The 24,484-nt window shown below is 40.7% G+C and overlaps 1 protein-coding gene across 3 annotated transcripts in view; it reads left to right on the top strand.

The window, feature by feature from the left end:
* The first annotated feature begins 738 nt into the window (after window positions 1-738).
* The window catches only part of fmnl1b (formin-like 1b), a 37,193-nt gene continuing 13,447 nt past the window's right edge, over window positions 739-24,484 (top strand). For all 3 annotated transcript variants that reach the window (XM_085417082.1, XM_085417083.1, XM_085417084.1), the window contains exons 1-12: window positions 739-1,554; window positions 13,075-13,158; window positions 14,100-14,183; window positions 15,042-15,115; window positions 15,377-15,460; window positions 15,587-15,730; window positions 16,713-16,800; window positions 17,163-17,239; window positions 19,060-19,153; window positions 21,928-22,002; window positions 24,078-24,188; window positions 24,304-24,453. In XM_085417082.1, the coding sequence (XP_085273208.1) occupies window positions 1,402-1,554; window positions 13,075-13,158; window positions 14,100-14,183; window positions 15,042-15,115; window positions 15,377-15,460; window positions 15,587-15,730; window positions 16,713-16,800; window positions 17,163-17,239; window positions 19,060-19,153; window positions 21,928-22,002; window positions 24,078-24,188; window positions 24,304-24,453 (1,218 nt within the window). In that variant the 5' untranslated portion in view covers window positions 739-1,401. The remainder of the gene's footprint in view (window positions 1,555-13,074; window positions 13,159-14,099; window positions 14,184-15,041; window positions 15,116-15,376; window positions 15,461-15,586; window positions 15,731-16,712; window positions 16,801-17,162; window positions 17,240-19,059; window positions 19,154-21,927; window positions 22,003-24,077; window positions 24,189-24,303; window positions 24,454-24,484) is intronic.

The following is a 24,484-nucleotide window of genomic DNA, read 5'->3' as shown; positions in this document are numbered from 1 at the left end:
GCTGTCCACAGCCTCGACGTCCATACCTTGGATGTTCAGTGGTTGCAGAGGAGGATGTTTGTGCCTGTGGAAGTCTACCACCAGCTCCTTGGTTTTATTAGTGTTGATCTGGAGGTAGTTCTGCTGGCACCAGTCCACAAAGCCTTGTGTTAGTTCTCTGTACTTCCTGTCGTCCCCATCAGTGATGAGGCTGACTATTGCAGAGTCGTCAGAGAACTGCATGTTATTTAGATTGTAAATTAAATTAAAGGTAGACCCTACAATCATACATACAGAGAAAAACCCAACAATCATATGATACTGTAACTTCTTTCATTTTTTCTTGAGATGCTCCTTTAATTTATTAATTATTCTTTGTTTAAGCTATTCTGTTGCTCTGGTTGAGTTTAATGTTTTCACTGCAGCAATCTCATTTTTTCTTAGAGATTAGTAGCTGTTGATCAAATTTTTGTAAACGAGTTCCTCTTTAAAAGTAAAAAAATGTGATTTTCAGAATGTACTTCTTTGCATTCATGAACTAAAGATATTTTTGTATATTGTTTGGCTTTAACTGGTTCGGCCCACTTGAACTTGACTGAGTGTCATGTGGCCTATGAACTAAAATGCATCTGACACACCTTCTCTGAAAGCTCCCATGGTCAGGTGCAGCCTGAATAGGGAGGCATTAGGACCCAGAGTGCTCTGTGCTATTAACTAATGCCACTGCTGCCTTCAGTTTCTCTCCTGTCGGATAGACAGAGTAGCTGCCTGCCGGTTCTCTGCTCTTCCCTGTTTTTTCCCCTCTTTTTTTCTTTTACTCTGGATATGGAGTTCAGAGGTCCACCGACTACCAGCATCCAGCAGCAGATGAAGAACCTCCACAGATCACCTGGAGCTCCAGCTGAGTGTGCTTACCTGCAGCAGCTTTGGGAGTAGTTTCCTCCTGAGTTTCCTCCACACCAAAGTGCTGCCTATATTTTTCTGTTTATCTTCTTCTGTTGATTTTTTTCCTGTTGTTATTTCAGCCTGCTGTTCAGCAGTTGCCTCAGGCTCTGAAGTCTCCCTCCTCCCCCTTTCCTCTGTCACTCGCTCAGCTGTCAGTCCGTCCGTCCCTGTCAGGATATCCCCTTCCCTCTTTCTAGGGTTTCATAATACACTAGGACCTGAGCCAGGTCTGAGCTGTCATTCAGAGGCTGGGGTGGATTTCATTCTTCTGTTTGCCAGAAAACTGAAAGCTGACAAGTAATAAATGTTAACCAACACAGAGGAGTTGTGGAGATAATGGAAGGCCACAAGCTACACAGAACCTAACTTTGGATGAGCAGACAGACCCACATTTGATCCTTTTTGAGACTCTGGCAGTGACTGTTCTTTTGAGTTTTGTGCATATGTGTGTTTTTTGGATCTATTGGATTGCCAGTCATGGGGAATGCAGCAGGAAGCCTTGAGGTTTCTCAGGGAAAGGATGGCAAGCCATCGGGCCCGGGGTCCACAGGGCCCCAGAGACAAACAGCCGGAGCGAAACTCCCGATGCCACCTGAAGAAGAGCTGGAGGAACGCTTCAACGCTGTGCTGGTGAGTCACGAATGCATGACTTCGTGCTGCAAGTGGAAAAAGCAAGAGTGCCACAATAGAAAGAAACAAAGAATGTGGAATATGTTGAAAATGTGCACGTCCTCGGGACAAGCTTATCGTTGTGCCAGGTACACAAAGCTGCTGTGAAAAGATACATAAGAGCTCCTTTATGCTCAGGCTTACCGCAGCTTTAGGCTCACTGCTCCCTGTTAGAGAAAGAATGATACGAGGAAGTCAGGTCTGTTTACAGCTTAGTAAAAGGTGCCTCTATTCTTTACTGCCCTATCTCAGTACTTATACTAGTACTTATAAATCACTCATGTATCAAAGTTTTACCAATGAGAGAAGATTACGTTGCCAAAAATACGCTTGGATATTAGGAAAGAGACAATGTAGATTAGGTCATATGCTGCATCACCTTTGTTGTTTGATTTTATATTTAGTGAAATGCAGGTGCCTTAAGTTGGTCCTCGTTAGTCTTCTCAAAGTCATTACTTTATTATTCCTGTAGGGGGCGCTTATCAAATCAAGAGAATTAGTAAACAGAAGTAAACTTTAAGCTCTGAAAAAGAAGCTCAAATGAGAGGAGCGTAGCTGTAAGGGAAAGAAAATCAGAGAGATAGATAATAATTCAGAAGCTACATCACTGAAATCTAACAACACTGTGATACTGAATGGATGGAGATCATTACAGAGGCCATAAATATATTCTGTCAGTGTGTGTTTTTTAGTCCTTCTTTAGATACTCAGGTGTTTTGGGATATCTTAAATGATTTTCTTGTGATTTATTCGGCATCACAGAACTTGCCGACAACAACGTTTGTTTTTGGTGTTGGGCTCATAAAAGTAACTTCCTTTGAAAACAGGTCATTACTTTCCTCATTACTTTACCTACCAGACAACAGTCTAAGACTAAGCTTGTCACCTGCCCACATATCTGCTTAAATCATTAAATCTAGAATCTAGAAACAGAAAGTAAACTGAAATGAGCAAAACAGATAAATCCACCTGAAACAGCAGCATTATCGCCCCGATTTTTTCCATGCACAACATAGATACAGTCAGCCGAAGCATGAAATACCGACATGCAGACACGTGCCTTTGTTTCTTAACTTTTGATTTGCAAAAAAGATGGTCACACAGTGTCCTCGCCATATACGCTACAGCCTTTCTTTGGACAACACCCATTTTTTTGTTTATCCACACTTAAATTGTGCCTCATTTGTTGCATGGTGAACTTAATGTGCCTTAACTTTTGGAAAACATCCTCCTTGCGTTTTCAGCATTATAAACCCCCGGCTAGTTCAGATAATAAGAAAGCGGTTACAGCATAGGTGTCAAACTCTGGCCCGCGAAGCCATACCAAATTACTATCAGAGCTGGCCTACTGGTATTATACAGCTAATATATATATTGTTTAGTATTAAGCTTTGCTTGTTCCATATTCAGTTTTTCAGCAAAACGTGTTTGAGTCCATAAGAAAAGATTCATTCTTATATCTGGAGGAATAAATATATTTCAATAAATATTAGCGTTAGCCCGCGACTTTGTTCCAGTTTTGAATTTTGGCCCACTGTGTATTTGAGTTTGACACCCCTGGGTTACAGGTTAGGACTGGGAGTCGTCCTCAACATCTGCACAGATGTTGGAACAGTTCTTCTACCCAAGACCAGATGTTGAACACAAAGATGTAAAAGCGATTAAAGCACCTCTGCTGATAACATTACTTTGACATTTGCTCCAGGGGAGGTCACGCTTGTGCCCCGACCTCAGTGCTGCTCATGAGCTTGAGGTGGAGCAAATTCCTGAAGCAAAACTTTAGTAGGAAGGCAGAAACCAGAAGGTGGGTGTCATGGTCCTGGGTCGTGTGACCCAGTGTGTTATGTTTAGCCTATTTTGATGTTTATTGTTTGTTTAGGTTCTCTAAGGTAGCCCAGCCATTTGTATATATTACCCTTGCATTAAGTCTCCCTTGCCCTTCGTGTGTTTATGTCTGTGTGTCTTGTACTGTCAAGTTCATGCTGTCAGTTATGTCATCTCCCCTGTACTAAGTTTCCCTGGGTCATGAGTCCTGTCTGCGTGGTTATGTTTAGTTCTTGTCATGTCTAATTTCCATGTTTCCTGTTTTACTTTGTAAGTCTGTATTCATTGTCAGTGTATTCAGTTGCACCCTCCTGTCCTGTCGTTAGGTTCATGTGTGTCAGCTGTGATCCCATGTGTGGCCACTTCCCCTGATCATCCCTCATGTGTATTTAGTCTCTGTGTTTCATGTAGTCTGCGTCGCGTCGTCTGTGTTATCTCCCCTACCCCTTGTCATAGTTTCCCAGCCTTAACTAGTCCTAGTTTGTACTTTGTTTAGCCATAGTTTTCCCAGTCTATGTTCAGGTTTTCCCTCAGTTGCTTTGCTGCCTTGTTCCTTAAGTTTTCGGCCCTAAATAAAGGCTCGCCTTCTGTTAAGTCCGGTTTTGTGTCCTCACCTCTGTTTGCTCTTGGGTCCTCCACTCACTCCACACGGTCTGCCCCGGCGGCCCGTGACAGTGGGAGCCTGTTGTTGTGATGTTTCTCCAACTTCAGCAGCATACTGTGTTTTCATTGAAAAGCCCGCCTGTTTTCCACACCACCCAGTGGGGTGGATGACAGAATCATTAAGTCTTCAAAGCATTGCTTGAGTGCAACTCCAGCTGTGACTGAGCTGTTACATGTGCAGCAACAGTGACTGAACTCGTGTCTACACAGTGACAGCTAAAGTGAAAGACGGCAGCTATGATCAATATGTGGTCAGACAGCTTCTTCTATGATTAACCGCATTCCTCTTTTCTGAGTCCTATCATAATGATGGGCTGCACACTGAAGAATTGATAGTGTGAAACACAGCTAACAGGCCCCAGACGTGCTGTCAGTGAGCATACTTAGCAAAACCGGCTCCTAAAGGTGAAAGGCAATCAGTTAACGCCCTGATAAATGCTGCTCCCTTCCAAGTGAAGCACTTCAGTCAGTGTGTGTGTGTGTGTGAGCAGAAAATGCTGCCTGTGAGAGGCAGAGTTGTAATTTCCTCTGCTGAGGAGATAATGTTTTATTTTCCTTCAGTGGGATATCTCCAAACCACTTCAGCTGATTTCTTTGATATTTAGTGGACAGTCGGGATGAAATTCATTTAGCAGAATCACATGAGCCCTGAGATTCCAATTAATTTACCTTCGATTCTGAAGTGATGTCAGGGTTTACCAACTCAGAGCTGAGCCGTAAGCACTGTCCAAGCAATGCTTTCAGAAGTTTTGACCAAAATCCTGAATCCTAAGCTTCAAAATGTGAGTTCACAAACTAAAGGGTGAAGCCAGGGGCGTCTGGCAAGCAGGAAAATCCTAAAATCTGATGTAGTACTGTAATGTGGAGAAAAGAACGTCATCTAATCATTTCCTTGTGAGCTCCAGTAGATTTGTTTATAGGCAGTGATCAGCTGACCTGCTCTGCTGCTCTGAGATTATTTGGATTGAACCTGTTCATTCAGAAGCTTTCATGGCTCTGAGTCTAATCAGCATCTTCAGTCCAACATGACATATTACCATAAACTTCACCACAATGCTGCAAACTACAGAGTTTTGGCAGTTTGCATACTACCCTGTATTTTCAGATAGTTTTCAGCACAAAATGATAATAATTCTGTTTATTTTTTAAGATGTTTCACAAAAAAAATATTATAGGGTCCCCACCTTTAATCTGTGAGTCTTTTTGTCACTTTACATGCAGAATATAATAATAACATCATAATAACACTCCAGTTATCAAATAAGTCATGTTGAATTACAAACCTTTTTTTCATTATTTCAATATTTTTTTTTCTAAGCCTAAACTGCAGTCTTTGCTTTCATTTGAATGTGTTTACAGTATCAGAGTAAACTCGGCCAGTGTTGCAGTGGAAGGATTTGTGTGAAAGATACAGCAATGAATTAATGTGCCAGCAGCAAGCGTCTTGTGCCAACTGCTGCAGGCGTCACTGATCGCAGAGCTGCAGCACTTTGTATGAATGTTCAGGTGTCTCCATAATAATAACAGCCTAAATCCTGCAACCGCGTCTCCCCCCAATCTCTCTGTCTTTTTGCTACATCACCTCTCTATCCTACCAAATATAGATTATCCCTCCCACCCTTATGTCTTCTGCCGAGTGTGCATAATAAATTGAATCTCCTGTGCTCAGTGTTGAAGATACTCTGTCTGCATACAAACCAGTTTCTGCCTGTTGGTGTGCAAAGCGCTGCTGGTTTCCTTCCGCAGTGGCTCAGAAGGACGAGCGGAGAGAGTGTGTCAGAGGGCTCGGAGATGGGAGGTGGATAGTGCTCTGTGTGTTCAGCACGTGCGCATTTGCATGTATTTGTTTGTAAAATGAGCCAGCAGGTTTGTTTGTGAGGCAGCATTTATGATACTTTACTCACATTTTGATGCTTTGATGTGAATCCGCAATAAAAGAATCAATGCTAAAGCTGCAGAAACCTGCAGAGAACATAGAGCACAGAATGACAAAGTGACTGCACAAAGGCTTCAGTCACGTCCAAATTTACAGTTAGTACTTTTCCCTTCAGTGTTTTACATAACACTTTGCATATTTCCCAACAGGGAATGCGGCAGGTGGGTGGATTTGTAAATGTACATCTGCGGATTTGTGTACTGTACTTATAAACTGATGCACAAAGTCAGGAAGAAGCAGAGAAAAGAACATTCAGTTTCTTTTTTAGATAGTCTGTACTTTTCTACAGGCTTATAAGTTATAAGTGTTGGGTTCTTTTAAGCATTGATGGGCATTAACTCCACTTATTCAATTTTTGCAGTAAGTTTCAGTTCTGTGCAGTTAATCACATTTTAACTCAGGGCACATCCTTATCAAAACAATATAGTTAAGATAAAATAGTTATTGTGATGCACTGCTCATCCCACCTTTCAGCACACCCATGTGCTGTATTTTTGCCCCTCTATAAAAGTGTGAATTCAGTCCCTCCCTTTAGTTCATTTTCTTTTTTCCTCATCATTATAATTAAAGCTCAAGTAAAGCTATAAAAAAAACAACAACTTTTTTGTAACTCCAATGAATCTGAAATTTTTTTAGAATCATTATCTCCGACCAAAATACAAAGATGCTGTGTCTGGCAATCTGTGTGAAATCCCAGAATCACGACGATTATCACAGTGGATTCAGTAGCGTTGTGAACTCAACAATTCATAATCACATTTTGCCAGTATCAATCTATTGTTTCTTATCTGAGCAGCGTTATAGAATAACCAGCTTCTTTTCTTTAATTATTGGTGGGGTTTTGTTGTTATTTCTGTTTCTTCATCATCTGTCTCCTCTGTAACCCCACTGATATCTATACCCAATATCCCACAATCAGTTTCAAACTAAATATAGAAAACACTGGCTGTATTTCCATGAGACATTTTAAAAAGATTTGTGGAAGTACATTAAAAGCAGAGCAGATGTGGATGCAATTCACTGCAGCTTGGGGTGTCACGCACTTTGCAGAACATTATCATGCATCAACTCAGTACAGCAATAATGTAATAATAACAGAATGAAAATGAACAAGAGCCTGTATTTGTGGAAATCCTGCCATCTCGAATTCTACCTTCATCTTTGTATATTGTGATAGAATGATGCCATACTAGCCTAGTTTTCCCATCATCCTGTTATTGTGTGATTATTACCCTAGCAATCAACTAAACAACCCTCAACTCTCTGATGGTTTACCCCACTAACAGTGGATAATTGGGGGACTCCATTCAGGCCCTCCTTATAACGCAACGTGTGCCAAATTGGGGAATTCCCAGCACCCTCACAATCATTTTTGTATTGCATCAATCTATGTTGTAGTTTTTCTCAAACATCTTGATATTTAGGAACTGTGAACAAATCATAAAGTGACAATATTGCAGCAGGTAGTTGATAACAGAATGAAAACAGAATGTCAGGAAGTTGTAGGTCAAAAAATACAAATCATCTGAAGATGTCATCTTGAACTTTGGAAAATCATTTGGGGTATTTTTCCCAATTCTACTTTTCTAATTAGCTATTTGGGGGATTACTTAAAGGTAGATTAGTGAGCAGTGATGATCGCCTTTAGCATAAGATGAAAGCATATACATCCAGTAGGAAAAGATAGGAAAAGCACTGAATCATAAGTAATTATTCATTTTCTGTGAAGATAATAATTTCACTGATCCATCCTTTTGGGACAATCAGAACCATCAGGGATTCAGGAAGTCAGCATCATGCATCATTTAGCTTTACTCTGCTTGTAGAAATGATACCCTGTCCTCCATCTCTGCTGCTGCTTTGAGCCTCTGAGTCTCACCGCTTCTCTGGTGGTGTAGTAGCAGGTGTAAAGGTCACTGATTTTATTGTGTAACGCCACTTAATTTTAAAAAATAGCCGGGGGGATTCGTGAGCCTACAAAGCACTGAGGCAGTTACGGTGCAGGTTGCCATGGAGATTGCCACATGCCTTCACACTTAGCAGGTCTTAAAAAATAAAAATGAGCCGCAGAGGGCACACAGCCAAGAGCAAGCTCGAGATGAAAATTAAACTCATTAACATGTGAAGCCTGATGACTGCAGCACCTCACAGATTGTGTTTTATGTTACTGTCACATGCACAACTCCCTGCTGACCTGATGATGTTAGAGAAGATCGCGCCTTTAAAGACACACAGGGGACGTGATTATGTGATCAGCTGCTAGCACAGAATATTTCTTTGTGCATCCGAACATACTCGGTGGAAAAAAAAGATGATCTTAATTTAGAGAGCATTTAGACATAAATGGGGTTTGCTGACAACCTTAAAGTCTTTTGGAAAACAAGCTTTGCAGCATGCCAGCTTCATTGTTTCTGCCTAAATTGGAGCACACGTCTAGTAATATTCTTGGTATTATAACTAAATCACGTGTAAAGACGGAAACAAATAGTTTCGTCCTACTAAGAGAAAAAGTGAACGTATACAGCAACAAGCACACAATTGGCATTGTCACAACAGAGAGTTAATGACAAGAATTAACAAAGAAAAAGGCTCCAAGAGTGCCAGGAGTGACACAGTAAATACATTAATTCATTTAAATTTAAATTCTTATTTTTTAGAAATGTTTAAAGAAAATTGAACCGATTTAAAAGGAAAAAGCAAGAAATAAAATACAAGAAGCAAAAAAATAAAAGATATGTAAGCCATAGCAGAGTTAATTTCATCAGATAACTGAACTTTAACAGCACCTCCTGCTGTCATAAATGTCAAAAATTGCCAAAATAATAACTGTTTTGTTAATCTAAGGGATTAAAAAGAGGTAACAGGTTACAAAAGCTCTAAAACATTATTAAACTGAAATATGCAAGAAACCTAAAAATAAAGTAATTGTTATCATTTATTTTGGGGTTTATGTTACATGTAAAACAAGTTCATCCTGTCTGTGTTGCTGTTTGTTGAAAGGGGAATTTTTATCTCCGGCACCTGAATCGACCATCAGCAAGACTGCCTGTGTCCTCCTGCAGAAGGAAAAGTCTACAGTTACACACCATGTCTGTTTATAATCATCATTATATGCCTCTCATAATCTTCCTAGACCATCAGAAGATTTCCATACAGGTTATAATGGCTCATTTATGTAAAGTATTTTTATAGCCTCTCCCTGCTTCCATGTTTAGCACTGCAGGCTGCCTGTTGTCAGTTTATGTTATTAGTTGGGGGCAAATGGCTTTAAAGATTTAAAAGCATTTCATCGCTGAACCAGCTGTTATGGAAAAGCAGCTGTATGAATACAGATGTTAGCATTTTGTAGGAATATTATTATTTTACTGCAACAAAATCAATACATAACAACCTCGCTCGTGTTTTTTGTACATGTACGTATGTGTAGGTGCACATCTGTAGTAGCCTCTGCTAGTGCTTAGTGTTTAGATGAGAGGATCGAATGAAGGTCTAAGCTAGCTCTTCTGTGCTCCAAGCTGCTTTCATTAACTGTTGTCTTTTTCAACTCTTGGGCTCATAGTTTGCCGGACACTAAACATATAAATGCTTCAGAAAAGAGTGGGCATGAGACTTTTTCATAGCGAGTAATCCAAACCACACAGCAGCGTGTTGACTGGTTGTCCCAGGTCTTCTCTGGACTGAAGTTTGCTTCGTTTTCAGCATCTTTTCTCTGACATATGATTGCATTCATCTCTTTTACACCCTCACACTGGTTTATGTTGAGAGATAAAAGTCTAAAATTCATCCTCCATCTTTGCTTTCCTATATTATCCTAACCATAGGTCTGTAGGCAGCCACCTAGTAGCACACCATTATATGCTAGCTAGCCCATCTTCAATAACCCCATAAACATGGCTGCTGTTTAACTTTCTGTCTTCATTTATGAAGCAATACAGCTGCACGTTTCAGTTTTTATAAATCTCTGAGTCATAACGTGGGATTTCATCCATAGATGGAAACTAACAAGCCAACTTCCCGCTAACGTCTAAGTCAGTTTAACCTCTAAATCCTTTTTTTCATCACTGCCATGTTGTTGAACTTCAGTGTGACACCTAAGAGAGCAGCCATGCTCACAATTCATTGAAGATGAAAGTAGTTGGGCCATTTTTAGCTCTCAGTCATGTTTGAGTTTTGGAATCGAAGAAGAGTTTAGACCAGATGGCTGATCACATCAGACTTAAGAGATGGATAGAATCTTTCTAGTTTTACTGGTCTGATTAATTAACCACAACAATCCACAGAATCTAGAAAAGCACAAGCACAGTGAGCTGTGATGACACACCTGTCAGTGAACTGCAGTTTTTATGCTTCCTAGTTGGCATGAAATTTCATACACATAGTTTGCAGCCCTCGTGCAAAACATCTGGTGATTGTATTGCATGACGGTGGAGAATAAAACACATCAAACCCCTTGCATATTGCTTTAGAAAACAAGTACTGCATGTAGTTCAGGATAATAATCAAATAGACTGGACTTCCTTCAGGGATTTTGTCTCAGACTGACTATAAGTTTGAACCGTGTCAGGCATTTTCGACTGGTTCATCAGATGTGGTAGATTAGAGACTGGGAAGAGATGACAAAAGGGCCACCCCCCCCCCCCCCCCCCCCACACACACACACACAATGTGATTTAAAGTCTGATAACTTACAAGGTTTTTGTGTTTGTGGGTCACACACAGGTCTGTGTTATGTTACTATATTGGAGCCAAAGCCGTGTCGTGTCCTGCTAATGTTGTATTTTAAACCCAACACTGGAAAATGCCAGTGCTGTTTTTCTCTTTCAGTTTCCATCCGGCCACACATAACCAGCACGTATTGACCCACCAGCTTCATTCATCAGGCTTGATTTATCAGATGCACATCCAGCATTGATCTACTGACCCATTTTCCAGATTGACATGCCTGACAGCAGCTCTCCATCTTTTAGCATTTAGTGGGATTCGGCCTCTACTTCTGGATGAATAAAAAGCCTGACTTAAATTTTTGAGAAGTTCAAATTCAGACAGTGGTGTGAATTTGTTTGTTGGTGACATGACAGGGACATTCCTGAGCAGACTGAGTCAGTGTCACTGACACCATGCTGAGGTTGTGATGCCCGAGTTGCTCAGGATACCAGATAAGATACGAGGAGCTGTGTGTCATGCTTGAGCGGGATTCTCCTGTCGACTAGCCTAGTTTCACAACTCTGTGGGTTATAGTCGGTGCCGCTCGTGTGTCTGTGTTTGTTGTTTGGGACACCACCCAGTTGTGAAAATGGGAGGAATGTGGTGACAATCTTTTATCTTTACTTCTCAGCAACTTTTATAATCTGATATCAGTTATCATAAACAAAAGCAAATGTCTGGTTGACAGTATCTGACTCATCTGTCAAACAGCTGACATCAGGAGTATAGAACCAGCAGCATCCTGACTTGCACTTTATCAGAGGGGAGGATCAGCACACACTCTTCAAAACACAATGTGAACTAAAATCCCGCTCTGAGACGTAGGCTATATGTGATTAAACTGTAGTGTAACATGACAGCATACAGCTGATAATTACAAAGACCTGTGACTCTCAGAGTAACTCACTGCCAGACTTATAACGGCCTGCAGCAGAGTCTTTAATTATTGAAGATGTCGTCAAAGGGGCTTGAGAGGACCCCGTGCCTGTGACCATGTTGGTTCCTGGAAGATCTCCATATTCACACATTCACATGACTGTTTTTCAACACAGAATGTATCTGTAAATAATTCAGAGCACAGAGAGATCAATGAGAATATAGGTTACTGTGGCAGCATGGTCTGATGCTGTTTAAAAATGAAAAATAACGCACAGTAGGCCTTCTTTCACAAGCCTCTTTAAGAAAGAGCTACAAGGTAGCATGGTAGAATTATATATATATATGGGTATTAAAGCCATTGTAGATAAAAAATAAATAAATTACAGACCAGAGGATGAGGGTAATCGACTGTGTAAACAACAAAATAGAAGAGCAATGCAGATATCTGCTGTTTAGTGTTGAGTAACACCGCTAAAATGCTAGAATTTGGATGGTTTGTACTACACAATAATGCTGTTCTTCTTTTAAATATGTCATTAAAAAGCCCACACACAGTGGAGAAGTTCAGTTTAGTGACTCCAGCTAGCGGCGGTGAAGCGTAGTACACACTGACCACTTACAAAAGCCTGTGATAAACGGGTGCATTTAAAGTCTCCACATTCTCAGACAAGAAACGCCTCAGTTACTCCAACATCCAACCGGAAGAGCAGTCTGACCACACCTTGCATGTATGTGAGCCATTAGCACAATGATCAATATTAATCTTAAATAGCATTTCTTAAAAAATGTCAAATTGTCCTTTTGTCCTCAATAGAACATGTACCTCACTATTTTATTTTTTATTTATTCATTTTTTGTGGTAATTGCTGTTGCATCATAATAGGCTAAGTATATGAACTGTAACTTGCTTGTGTTGAGCAACATTTACCTAGTTTGTACTTGTAGTTGTTGTAGTTGTACACTAAGAATGCTGAAGTTATTTACTTTGCAGTCTTATTGTAGATTTCAGTGGTGCAGCAGCTCCGACACACCTTTAGGACACACCTTTGTTCAAAATACAAATTAGCATTTGACTACCAAAATGAGTGATTTCACATGGACCTGAGTGTAATCAAACTGTAAATGTGGAACATTTATATGATTCTAATGATCGCAGTGTACGCATATGAATGTCTATGTGTACTGTCTGCTCTGCAATGGGGTAAATCCCAGTTATTTTGATTTTCCTATGTTTTATTTTTATTCATCGTTCCCCTGTGGATATCATGTTACACCCTTCATTTGTGTTTGTTTCACATGTCACATTCAACATAAGTGCTCGTACATAAGTGAACCATCAACAGCGTTTGTATCTCTGACTTTCTTTGACTTACCTCTACATAAAAAGTGAACAATGTGAAAAAGTTCTGCAGGTTATTGCTTCCAATCGACAGATTTGACTTTTTAACATTTATTTCATGTGTTTCTGCTGCCAGAACACGATGAATCTTCCTCCAGACAAGGTCAAGATCCTCAGCCAGTACGACAGTGAGAAGAAGTGGGACCTGATCTGTGACCAGGTAGACTTTCAATATTCTGTTCAGGACTTATTTACTTTTTTTTTTTTTATTCTAATAAACTGTAACTGAGTTTTTCTGTTGCAGTGGGTTGAGCTGCAAAGAACAAAAAAGGCCTGCAAGGAGAAGTCTATAAGGCTTAAGAAAATACAAATGTTTTGGAGACAACAGAAAAAAGGAGAAATAAAGATGTTCCTAAAAACATGCATTTCTTATTATTTTATAGTCATAACAGTGAAAGACAAAGATTTTAAAATCCTACAGACCCTCCTACTACTCTACCTGCACACTGGGGTTTATACTCAGCAGGCAGTGATACAGCACAAATTACCACAGCAATGTAAACACTGACAATGAGGTAAATGTAAAGTTACCTCGCTAAGCAAGAGATTCTGCTTTGTAGTAAAGTACATGTTAATAGGCTTGGAGTGTAAACAAACATGAGAAGCCATTAAAGGTAGATAAAAGAAGAAACGTTAAAGGACGGTTTTAATCAATTAATCGAATTGAACTTCTTGTAAGATGGCTGAATGCCAAAGTTAAGAAACCAACACAGACTTACGTATACACTAACACAAGGAAGCTCATCAATATTGTACACCACCATAGCAACTACAAGAGAGTCCATAACAACCTGTGTGTTGATGCGAGAGCGATAGATAAACCCGTTGCTGTCATACAGCTTCTCAAGTAAACAGTTTGGCACATTTCAGAAAGTGTCAGTTTTTCGGTTTAACTAAAGGCCGTGAACAGTGAAAAGTGTGTGTGTGAGAACGTAGCCGCTGCATGGCAGTCGAATCATTTCAACCATTTGCATAACTGAGGCGGTGTAATCAGCCTGTTCCTGTGAGACCCCGGCTGAGCTCTGCCCTGCCTTCCCCATCGCTGCAGCGCTGCAATCAAACATAATTAGAGGTCTGAATGTTTCTTTCCTCCATCTTTAGGAGCGCTTTCAAGTGAAGAATCCACCATCTGCTTACTTGGAGAAGCTGAAGAGCTTTGTGGATCACGGAGGAGTCAGTCGAAAGGTATATCGGAGCAAACTCAAATCAAACATTTTAATTTCAAGCTTCTGTTTGTTTTCGAAAAGTAAACATGAACTTCTTGAAAAAGCCTCATTGATTTTAGACCTTTTGATAAAATTCTTGAGCTTTTTGAGGCAGGAAATAGAACGGCACCACAAATATTCTACTGTAAGAAATATTTGTGGGTTGAAGTTGGCCCTGTCTGTTCAGGCAGAGTTACTTTGTGTGCTGTGATTACTGTTCTGTACTTATTAAAAATATTTAGGACACCCCTGTTCCTGACTGCAAATATATCCAGCATTCCTTTATCATGTTATGTAAAGCCAACACCTGGATAAGCCAAGGTTCATAGACTGTAGAGCCTTGGCTATATGTTTGGAAAAACTGAAATGTTTCTATTTAATTCTTTAAAAATAATAAAAGAAAACCTCCAAACTCCTCTGGTTAGTCAGTAGCTATGCAGTGACACACCTCCAGCTAAGCCTTCTGGCAATATGCAGTCTTTTTTCATCACCTGTAATCTAAAAGTATTTCAAATATTGGTATTTCAGCTGTTTTATCCAACAAACTAAGTGCAAACTAAATCCAGTCCAGTCCAGTCCATGCAACTAAAAGACCACCTGATAGCTCCGTAGCTCGCAGAACCACCTTTAACTTTAGTAATGTTGTTTTTTTGTTTGTTTGTTTTGAATTATCAGTTTCTCGAACCTGAAAAAGCAGGTTCTTTAGGTGGATTACTTTAAATGGATGAAGAGCAGAGAGGCACATAATGATCAATTACTTAATATATTATAATGAGTATAATAAGATATCTTTAAGTATTTTTTTGACCTCATTCTCACCTTGTATATGCTTTATCAGTTTAGGAGACGGGTCCAGGAATCCACACAGGTCCTGAGAGAGCTGGAGATTTCCCTGAGGACCAATCACATCGGGTGAGTCTCTCCCGTGTGGGTACAATATGATTGTACCATTGATAGAGATAAGAAGCTGATTATAGCACACAAAATTACACCGAAGCAATGAATTCAAATAAAAATGTGAATTCTTCAACCACCTGTAACACATTTAATGAAATATAGTGAGTATTAGCAAAATTACAACTTTTAACTCATGTTTTTAAAACACTTCTTTACTAACTTTTCCTGCCATGCTCTGCCTCTGAGTTACATTTGTTTTGTGTTGTCCTGCTGTAGCTGGGCTCAGGAGTTCTTAAATGAGGAGAACCAGGGTTTGGACGTTCTTGTGGATTATCTGTCTGTCGCCCACAGCGCTGTCACGTAGGTATCAGCTTACAAGATATCTCAGAGCAGTCGCTGCTGAACTGTCTCAGCCACACAGTCACTCACTAGTCCAAGAAGGTCACAAAATTTAATTAACATTACTTTTTATGGTGATACTCACAGGTATGAGGTGGAGACTGTGGACAACGGCACGCTGCCCACAGACAAAGGCAAAACTACTGACAAACCAGGGGAAGATCTGAAAAGAAGTGCCAGCAACTCACCCACACACAGCGCCTTGAAGGGTGGCAAGGCCTTCACAGTCAGGTACAGTGTGACAAACACCAAAAGCACAGTGATAAATTTATGGGCTACTTTAATTTATTTCATTGTTATTACATTAAAATGACTTACTGATGTTATTGATACTCCGAAAAGTGAGAAAAGTAACATTTTAAACTGACTTAAGTGTTTATCCAAAAACAAGTTTTCTAAAAATAGACACATGGCCGAGGGTATATCGACAGCACGCCCATGATCCACATCTCACTGCAAAACTTGTTAAGGATTTCTTAAAGCTGGCTGCAGGGACCTATTTCCATTCAGCTGATGTAGTCGTAGGAGCTCATTCTCAACCCTGGAGACTCAATTAGTACCACTTTAAAAAGCTGCCGATGTGGCTAATTTACACGTAAAGTGTCCTTTGGAGTGTGTGCTGTGATGCGCTGTTTTAATGCATAAGTGAGAGTGATTGGTCACTCCTAACAGGTCATTTGGGAATGAGCAGGGTCACATGCTTTTAAACTCAAATCATGATCTCCTCCTAGCCTTCACCTTCAGCAGCTGCAGACGTGTCCTTCTTATCTTTCTGATGGGAAGTGGCTGCATTCCTCTCATAGCGAGTACGCCTCCTTACATAGGTGTTTGGGGTCCTTTTGTTCAGACGGGGTGTGCTTAGGTGTGAATGTGAAACATGTCGCTAAGTGACGCAAAATACAATTATGAGAGCATGCTCTCAGTGGTTTTGTTTTCATCTGGTGAATGATGGCTGGCATGAGTATTATTTGAAGTATTTACTGCAGAAGTTTTTGAGCTTCTTAAAACAGAGTCTGCAGTTTCTGACGATGGACTTTATTTATTTATTTATTTCTAAATTAATTCATTAAGAATTAGTTGGCACATTCTTCTAAAAAAGTGGGTAAATGGGTAATAATTATTGGCTTTATTTTCAGTGCTATTCTAGGTCTTATTAAAGCGGCTCTTCAGTTAAGCCTCAGTTAAACCTGGCTGATTTACCTCTCTAAAACAGAAAAGCCTTGAGGAACTCGCGTGTTGTGAGCCAGAAAGATGATGTTCATCTCTGCATCATGTGTCTGCGTGCCATCATGAATTACCAGGTATCTAAAACCACTTACACACTATGTATTATTGTTATTTATTAATTGATCCTTAGAGTTTAACTTTTATTTCCCATCAGTCATTCTCTAAAGATAGCAAAAAATGTCAGAATAGGTAATGTAATTTTTTCATGTTGATATTCACTTATTATACACTTGTCCTTTGCTGTTTTAAATTCATATTAAGAAACAAATGCCATATGTAAGGTCAGAGTTCAGTTCAATTTTAAAGTATTGTTTCATTTCAGCAGTTCATATTGTTTTCTGGTCCACACAAGAGCCACTTAATCTGGTCATGTTTCATTTCATTCTTTAATCTTATTTGGCAAACTGTTGGCAGATTTTTGTGTTTTTTTACTTAGTCGGGGTTTAACCAAGTGATGAAGCATCCCTCCTGCGTGAACGAGATCACGCTCAGCCTGAACGACAGAAACCCGAGGTAAACACCACGCACAGCCTGAACATGAAACTACAGTGGCTTGCAAAAGTATTCGGCCACCTTGAACTTTTCCACATTTTGTCACATTACAGCCACAAACATGAGTCAATTTTATTGGAATTCCACATCAAAGACCAACACAAAGTGGTGCACACGTGAGAAGTGGAACGGAAATCAGACATGATTCCAAACATTTTTTACAAATAAATAACTGCAAAGTGGGGTGTGCGTAATTATTCAGCCCCTGAGTCAATACTTTATTGAACCACCTTTTGCTGCAATTCCAGCTGCCAGTCTTTTAGGGTCTGTCTCTACCAGCTTCGCACATCTACAGACTGAAATCTTTGCCCATTCTTCTTTGCAAAACAGCTCCAGCTCAGTCAGATTAGATGGGCAGCGTTTGTGAACAGCAGTTTTCAGATCTTGCCACAGATTCTGGATTGGATTTAGACACCAGACAGGTCAGAGATAAAGTTATTGAGAAATTTAAAGCAGGCTTAGGCTACAAAAAGATTTCCCAAGCCTTGAACATCCCACGGAGCACTGTTCAAGCCATCATTCAGAAATGGAAGGAGTATGGCACAACTGTAAACCTACCAAGACAAGGCCGTCCACCTAAACTCACAGGCCGAACAAGGAGAGCGCTGATCAGAAATGCAGCCAAGAGGCCCATGGTGACTCTGGATGAGCTGCAGAGATCTACAGCTCAGGTGGGGGAATCTGTCCATAGGACAACTATTAGTCGTGCACTGCACAAAGTTGGCCTTTATGGAAGAGTGGCAAGAAGAAAGCCGTTGTTAACAGAAAACCATAAGAAGTCCCGTTTGCAGTTTGCCACAAGCCATGTGGGGGACACAGCAAACATTTGGAAGAAGGTGCTCTGGTCAGATGAGACCAAAATGCAAAACGCTATGTGTAACTAACACTGCACATCACTCTGAACACACCATCCCCACTGTCAGATATGGTGGTGGCAGCATCATGCTCTGGGGGGCTTCTCTTCAGCAGGGACAGGGAAGCTGGTCAGAGTTGATGGGAAGATGGATGGAGCCAAATACAGGGCAATCTTGGAAGAAAACCTCTTGGAGTCTGCAAAAGACTTGAGACTGGGGCGGAGGTTCACCTTCCAGCAGGACAACGACCCTAAACATAAAGCCAGGGCAACAATGGAACGGTTTAAAACAAAACATATCCATGTGTTAGAATGGCCCAGTCAAAGTCCAGATCTAAATCCAGTCGAGAATCTGTGGCAAGATCTGAAAACTGCTGTTCACAAACGCTGCCCATCTAATCTGACTGAGCTGGAGCTGTTTTGCAAAGAAGAATGGGCAAAGATTTCAGTCTGTAGATGTGCGAAGCTGGTAGAGACAGACCCTAAAAGACTGGCAGCTGGAATTGCAGCAAAAGGTGGTTCAATAAAGTATTGACTCAGGGGGCTGAATAATTACGCACACCCCACTTTGCAGTTATTTATTTGTAAAAAATGTTTGGAATCATGTATGATTTCCGTTCCACTTCTCACGTGTGCACCACTTTGTGTTGGTCTTTGATGTGGAATTCCAATAAAATAGATTCATGTTTGTGGCTGTAATGTGACAAAATGTGGAAAAGTTCAAGGTGGCCGAATACTTTTGCAAGCCACTGTATACTAAACTATAAGCTGAAAAGTGTACAAGAACTATGGATGTGATTATCTGCGAGGTGTTAGTGTTCAGGACGGACTTTAAATGTCCCGCGTCTTTATTAGACATGGGACTAATAAAGGTATCTTATCTTAAAGTAGTTGCTGGGCAGTGCATAAACGTCAATCGTCTTTTCAGGACTAAAGCTCTGGTGCTGGAGCTGCTGGCGGCCGTGTGTTTGGTGAGAGGAGGTCATGACATCATCCTCGCCGCCTTTGACAACTTCAAAGAGGTCAGTAGAGTCATTGCAGTGGCTGACAGTCATCACATGTATTTTTGAGGTGTGTCATTGGTAGCTGCCGCTTTAGGAGATTCCTGCTCTCTGTGTGAACATTAATTAACTGAATTAATTTGAGCTTCTGATTGATTTAATCAACATTGGTGAACAAGAAGATGACCAGAAATAAGCTGAGACAGCTTCTAGTAGTAATGATGTGCTTTGTTATTTAATTTTTGAAGTTTTGGCCCTCCATACTAAAACATGCACGTTAGATTTAAGCTGGGTGCTCGCTGTAAAGGGGATTTCTCCACCAGTATCTCATTTAGAGCACGAAAAGTTTAGGATTTTTAAGACTCATATGGATATTTAGTGATTTTAAAATGACTATTTTTTTATTCACATTCATTATATGTAGTTTTTATGAGTTCTTACCAAAATAATATGAACATATAACTTAAAATATAATGGAAAATATCAGTTAATCCGCTGATCTGGCTGAAATTTAAAGTTTAGGTCATTTAGTAAATAATTTGTGCTGCAAAAATCTGCTTTGTTTTCCAATTTTCTGAACCACATATTCATTTCAGAGGTCTAGGGCTTACCTTGTTATTAGGATACATCCTGGATGGACTGCTTATCCATCACAGGTCTAACATAACTATAGCCAATTTAGAATCACAGATTATCCTAAAAGCAGGTCTTTGGACTGGTTAGAATCCCAGAGAAACCCCACACAGGAACAAGGAGATCGTGCAAAGCCAACCATGGTTTTAGACCTTCTTTCTGTGTTCAGCAGTGATGACTCATCTCACATTCACACTTAAGGGATCAGAAGCTTAACATAGATCTATGGCACAGCACTCACATACCAGCAGGTTATGGGGGAACCCCAGGTCGAGCTGCCCGCCGTCAGCTGCTCCGTCCAGCTGTTCCTCTGCCAAACAACACTGACCGAAGAGGTATAAATATGTGAAACACTTGCTGAGTGGCCTCTCACCTCTCCTTGACCTTCTTCTGTCTTTGATTGAGAAAGCAGCACCTGTTGCTTCCTGTGGCTGTGGAGACAGAAGCTTAAACCTGAACCAGGAGAAAACATTCAGGAAGTCAAAAGCTGCTCTGCAACAAGCAGACACCCATTAAGTATTTCTTTCAGTTGCTTACAGTGAGCTAAACTGACCCCTCGTATTAAATTGCTTCTTTGGTCACTGTTATGTTAATTTAAATATTCAAATTTAAGCACATCTCACATTTGAGCTCATTTTAAATAATGGATTTACCCTGGAGGAGTACAAAACACAGAACAATTTTATTTCAATTTATACTTAAAGAGGATCTTTTCTCTATTTCTCGCTCTGCATTTTTTATTAAAGGATCTGATTACGGTAGCTTTGCATCATTCACAGTTTAAAATAATCCCTATTTCTCTTGTACTGAGTTTGATTGATCTTCTGCTTCTGAGGCCATGTTGTTCGGGGCTTTTTGCACTTGGTTACGTCTCCCAAGGCAAATTAGTCCTGGGTGAAGGGGCAAATGAAGAGTCATTCGGATGATGACATGAAAAACAAAAAATCCAGGATCCAGTTTACCCTGCCTGGCATAGAGTAACCGGGGCACCACCCTGGAGCCAGGAGCAGGCGAGGGGGAGTGCCTACTGGCAAGGCCTCACCCATGGGGCCTGCAGGGCACAGCTTGAAGAGGAGACATGGGTCTGTCCTCCTGTGAATGCGTGGATGAATGAATGGATGCCATTCGGAGATCTTTAGATGCTCTGAAATCTCACCTACCACGCAGTATCCTTGGGAATTGGTTGGTTGGCCAGTCGTCAAGTTGTTAAGACAGAAAATAAGACCCCTGTCATCTCTAAAGCAGCTCTGTGTGTTCAGGTCAATGCCATTCTTTCATGTTTTGGTGTTTGCGGAGTTTCTTTAAAAAGACTTCTATATACATGTTAAAAAAAATGAAGTGATGAATTAAACACCCGTCCGTTTGTAAACCCTCTGGCTGCATCAGCTTTAACCCGTTTGATTAATGTGGCATTGATTATCAGAGCTGTGACTCGAGTGTCACCGTGAGCGGAGCTTGTCGTCGGTGCCGCAGCAGTGTCGGCATGTGTGTGTGGGCGAGAGCTGGAAGAAGATGGGGAGAGCGATAGAGGCGGCCGGGCGCGGGGCCAGGAGCTGGCTCATGTGTCCCTCAGCAGCAGAACATGGGCTTTGTTTAGGGTTGTGCTGGCTGTTCGATTGGCCTGGTGCATTATTCAGTGGACATGAGTGGGCAAGAAAGGGGCAGGTAGATTACCACACAGCAACGGATGAGACAGGGAACTTGCTGACATGCCAGCAGTTAGGAAAACACAGTCATAAAGAAGCCACGTTTTCTCTGCCAGGAAATCATGCGGCACACAAACACCGGGGATTGTTTACACCTGCAGAGCGAGCTGCAATCATCCTGTGCTGCTTTTATTACAACCATTATTTCTGTTTGTCCCTGAAATGAGCTGAATTTCTCCACAAACAGCCGACAGAGCCTCCTCTCTCTCAACGCTGCGCTGTTTGATTAGACCGCATGTTTGCTGAAATCCTGATGCATCGTTACGGCTGCAACAATGTTTCTGTGTGAGCACACTGCCCCCATGTGTGCACACACGGGGAAGGCAGCAAGCTCCAAATCTCCACGGACGTCACCTAGATTTATAAACCTGCAATGGGCACAATAAAAAGAATAAGAGGGTTGAATACTCAGCTGCTGTTTGATCTGATCTTTATTATTATTATTATTGTTTTCAGGTTTGTGGGGAGAAAAACCGATTCGAGAAGCTCATTGAGTATTTCCACAATGAAGAAAGCAACATCGACTTCATGGTAAAGCAGCAATTGCATTCAAATACATGCATGCAAAACACTTTTCAGGTTCACTATGTAATGACAACATATGAACATTTATTTGTAAAGTAGAAAACATCAACATAAAAAAGAAAAGTGCACGGATAACAAAAGAACAGGAAATAAAAACATGACATAGAACCAGAAAAAGAGTGTGATTAAATTGGAAGACGACAGGATTTAAATATCAGGTAAATCTATAATGTGAGAGCAAGACTGTGCAGGGCTTCAAAGTAATACGTTTGTTATTCTGAACCTGCTCTATAAGCTGTCCTTCTAAAGTTTTCATGCAACGAGATTCAGCTGATCTATAAAAATACGTCACATTTGTCTTTTTGGCAAATGTTCAGTTTTTTGTCTAACAAGCAAAAGATCCCAGATTTATTCCCAGCAGGAGACACAGATCCCTTTGGGGCGGTGTCAGAAAGAGCATCTGGCATAAAAACTGCCAAATCCAACATGTGGAGCTGCCAGATGTTGAGTCCCCTTAAGCAATTGACAGAGGTAGACAATTCCTGTCATCAGGAATAACGTTTATTCTGTGATCTACCTGGTCAGTCTCCGGCCTCTTAATGAGTGTCGATGTTATCCTCAGGTTGAATAAGGTCAGCTCTAAACTGACATTACTACATCCCTCCAGGTTGATGCTCTGTCAGTGTCATTTCAAAATGAACATTTTCTTTGAATTTGGTGTGCAAATCATGAAAAAAGGCCCTAAATTAAACCTGCTTTTACTCTGCAGTAATAATATGATTTTTTAAAGAAATGCATAATCATCAGGGATGTGAAATTCCCTTGAAAAATGTTTGTGTTTGTAACATCTGTGATTTAACAATCTCTCCTCGTGTCTGTACAGCTGCAGCAGATTGTTGTAAATCATTTGTTGATTGATTGATTAACTGTAGACCTGAGATGGTTGACTGGTGGTGTTTTTCTAATACTGGTAACTGCCAGAAAAAAAAGAATAAATCTATTATTTATGTGCACAATTTGCTCTGGGACACAAAAAGTCCTCCTTTGTGTGAGAATTTACAAAAACAAGCTAAAATAATAAAGAATAGGGGTAATTAGTTTTTATAATTGAAAGCTTTCAGGCTGAGCCTTTTGTAAAATGACAGCTTTTCTTTTAATTAGACAGATTGTGTGCAATTATATATAATATGCAGAGTGCTGTGAAGAAGGCTTGTGTATTCCTAAAAGTTTGTTCTCCACTTTCTTTTACACAAGATCAGAGCTGTAAGTAGAACAGCTGAGGACGGTAATCCAAAGTCTGCCACGAATTCAGAATTTAATTTAATGATGTCGTAAATTTGCAGGAGAGGCGTTTATTTAAGGTTACTTTAGGAGACGGGAGGAACAAAACTCCTCGACTAATCAACGAATCGATCAGGAAACAAAAAAGAAAAATGCAAACTGCAGCTTCCCGGAGCCCAAGATAACAATCTAATAACTAAAGTTAATGAGTTTGTAGTAACACAATTTCACCCCTGAGAAGTGATTATTGCTGCAGTTGTTTATTGGGAAAAAAAAGAACAATTAGCGAGTTTAGTTTTAACGGTTTTCAGTGTTTCCTCAGTCAGCTGCAGGAGCGGCTGCCAGCTGTCTGGAGCTGCGTTTTAGTCCGCTTGAAATCTGCAGAACTTTTAATTGGCCTCTTTAAACTTAACAAACTCAAAGTGGGAAACTCTGGACAATTACCAACAACTTCACTGAGAAGCAGATGGTCTGAGGTCACAAAATATGCCTTCCACCAAAGTGAACATTACTGAGCCTGTGTGAAACATTTTATGTCAGCGGTACTTGTTCACACGTCGTGTTCTGAAGCTCGTGTCTAATATTGTGCAGCAGCTGCTCGTGTCAGCAGTTTGGCCTCCTCGCTTTCATTAGCTCTACTGACGTTCTGCTCTCTGTAAGCAGACTTTCTTTACGTCGCGCGGGTAAACTTTTAAACTTGTAGCCCCTGTCCTGGTGATGGTCCTGGTGATGGTGTCGGACACTGGTCTGAGTAGGTGACGCTGCTTCCTGTTGCACAAATGAATTCTTTTTGCCACCAGGTTGCCTGTATGCAGTTCATCAACATTGTGGTCCACTCAGTGGAAAACATGAACTTCAGAGTCCACCTCCAGTACGAGTTCACGCAGCATGGCCTGGATGAATACCTGGAGGCAAGTGTAAACTTGTTTGCCAAATTAACAGCTTTAAACTTATCTTAGACTCAGAGTCACAGCTTTCAGTTAAACTGAGTTGATTATTTTTTACTCTGGTGTTTTCTCTTTGTAGAAATTAAAGTTCACAGAGAGCGACAGGCTGCTGGTGCAGATTCAGGCCTACCTGGACAACGTGTTCGATGTTGGCGCTTTGCTGGAGGACGCTGAGACCAAGAACGCATTGCTAGAACACATGGAGGAACTGCAGGAACACAACGCGCAGGTCTGGATGTAAATGCATTAAATACAAACTA

Source organism: Rhamphochromis longiceps, linkage group LG8, assembly GCF_057381845.1.
Source record: "Rhamphochromis longiceps isolate RC_006_pf linkage group LG8, R_longiceps_female_GT1.1, whole genome shotgun sequence".
NCBI classification, from domain to species: domain Eukaryota; kingdom Metazoa; phylum Chordata; class Actinopteri; order Cichliformes; family Cichlidae; genus Rhamphochromis; species Rhamphochromis longiceps.
The sequence above is the reverse complement of the archived record's forward strand: the minus strand, read 5'-3'. Positions and strand labels throughout refer to the sequence as shown.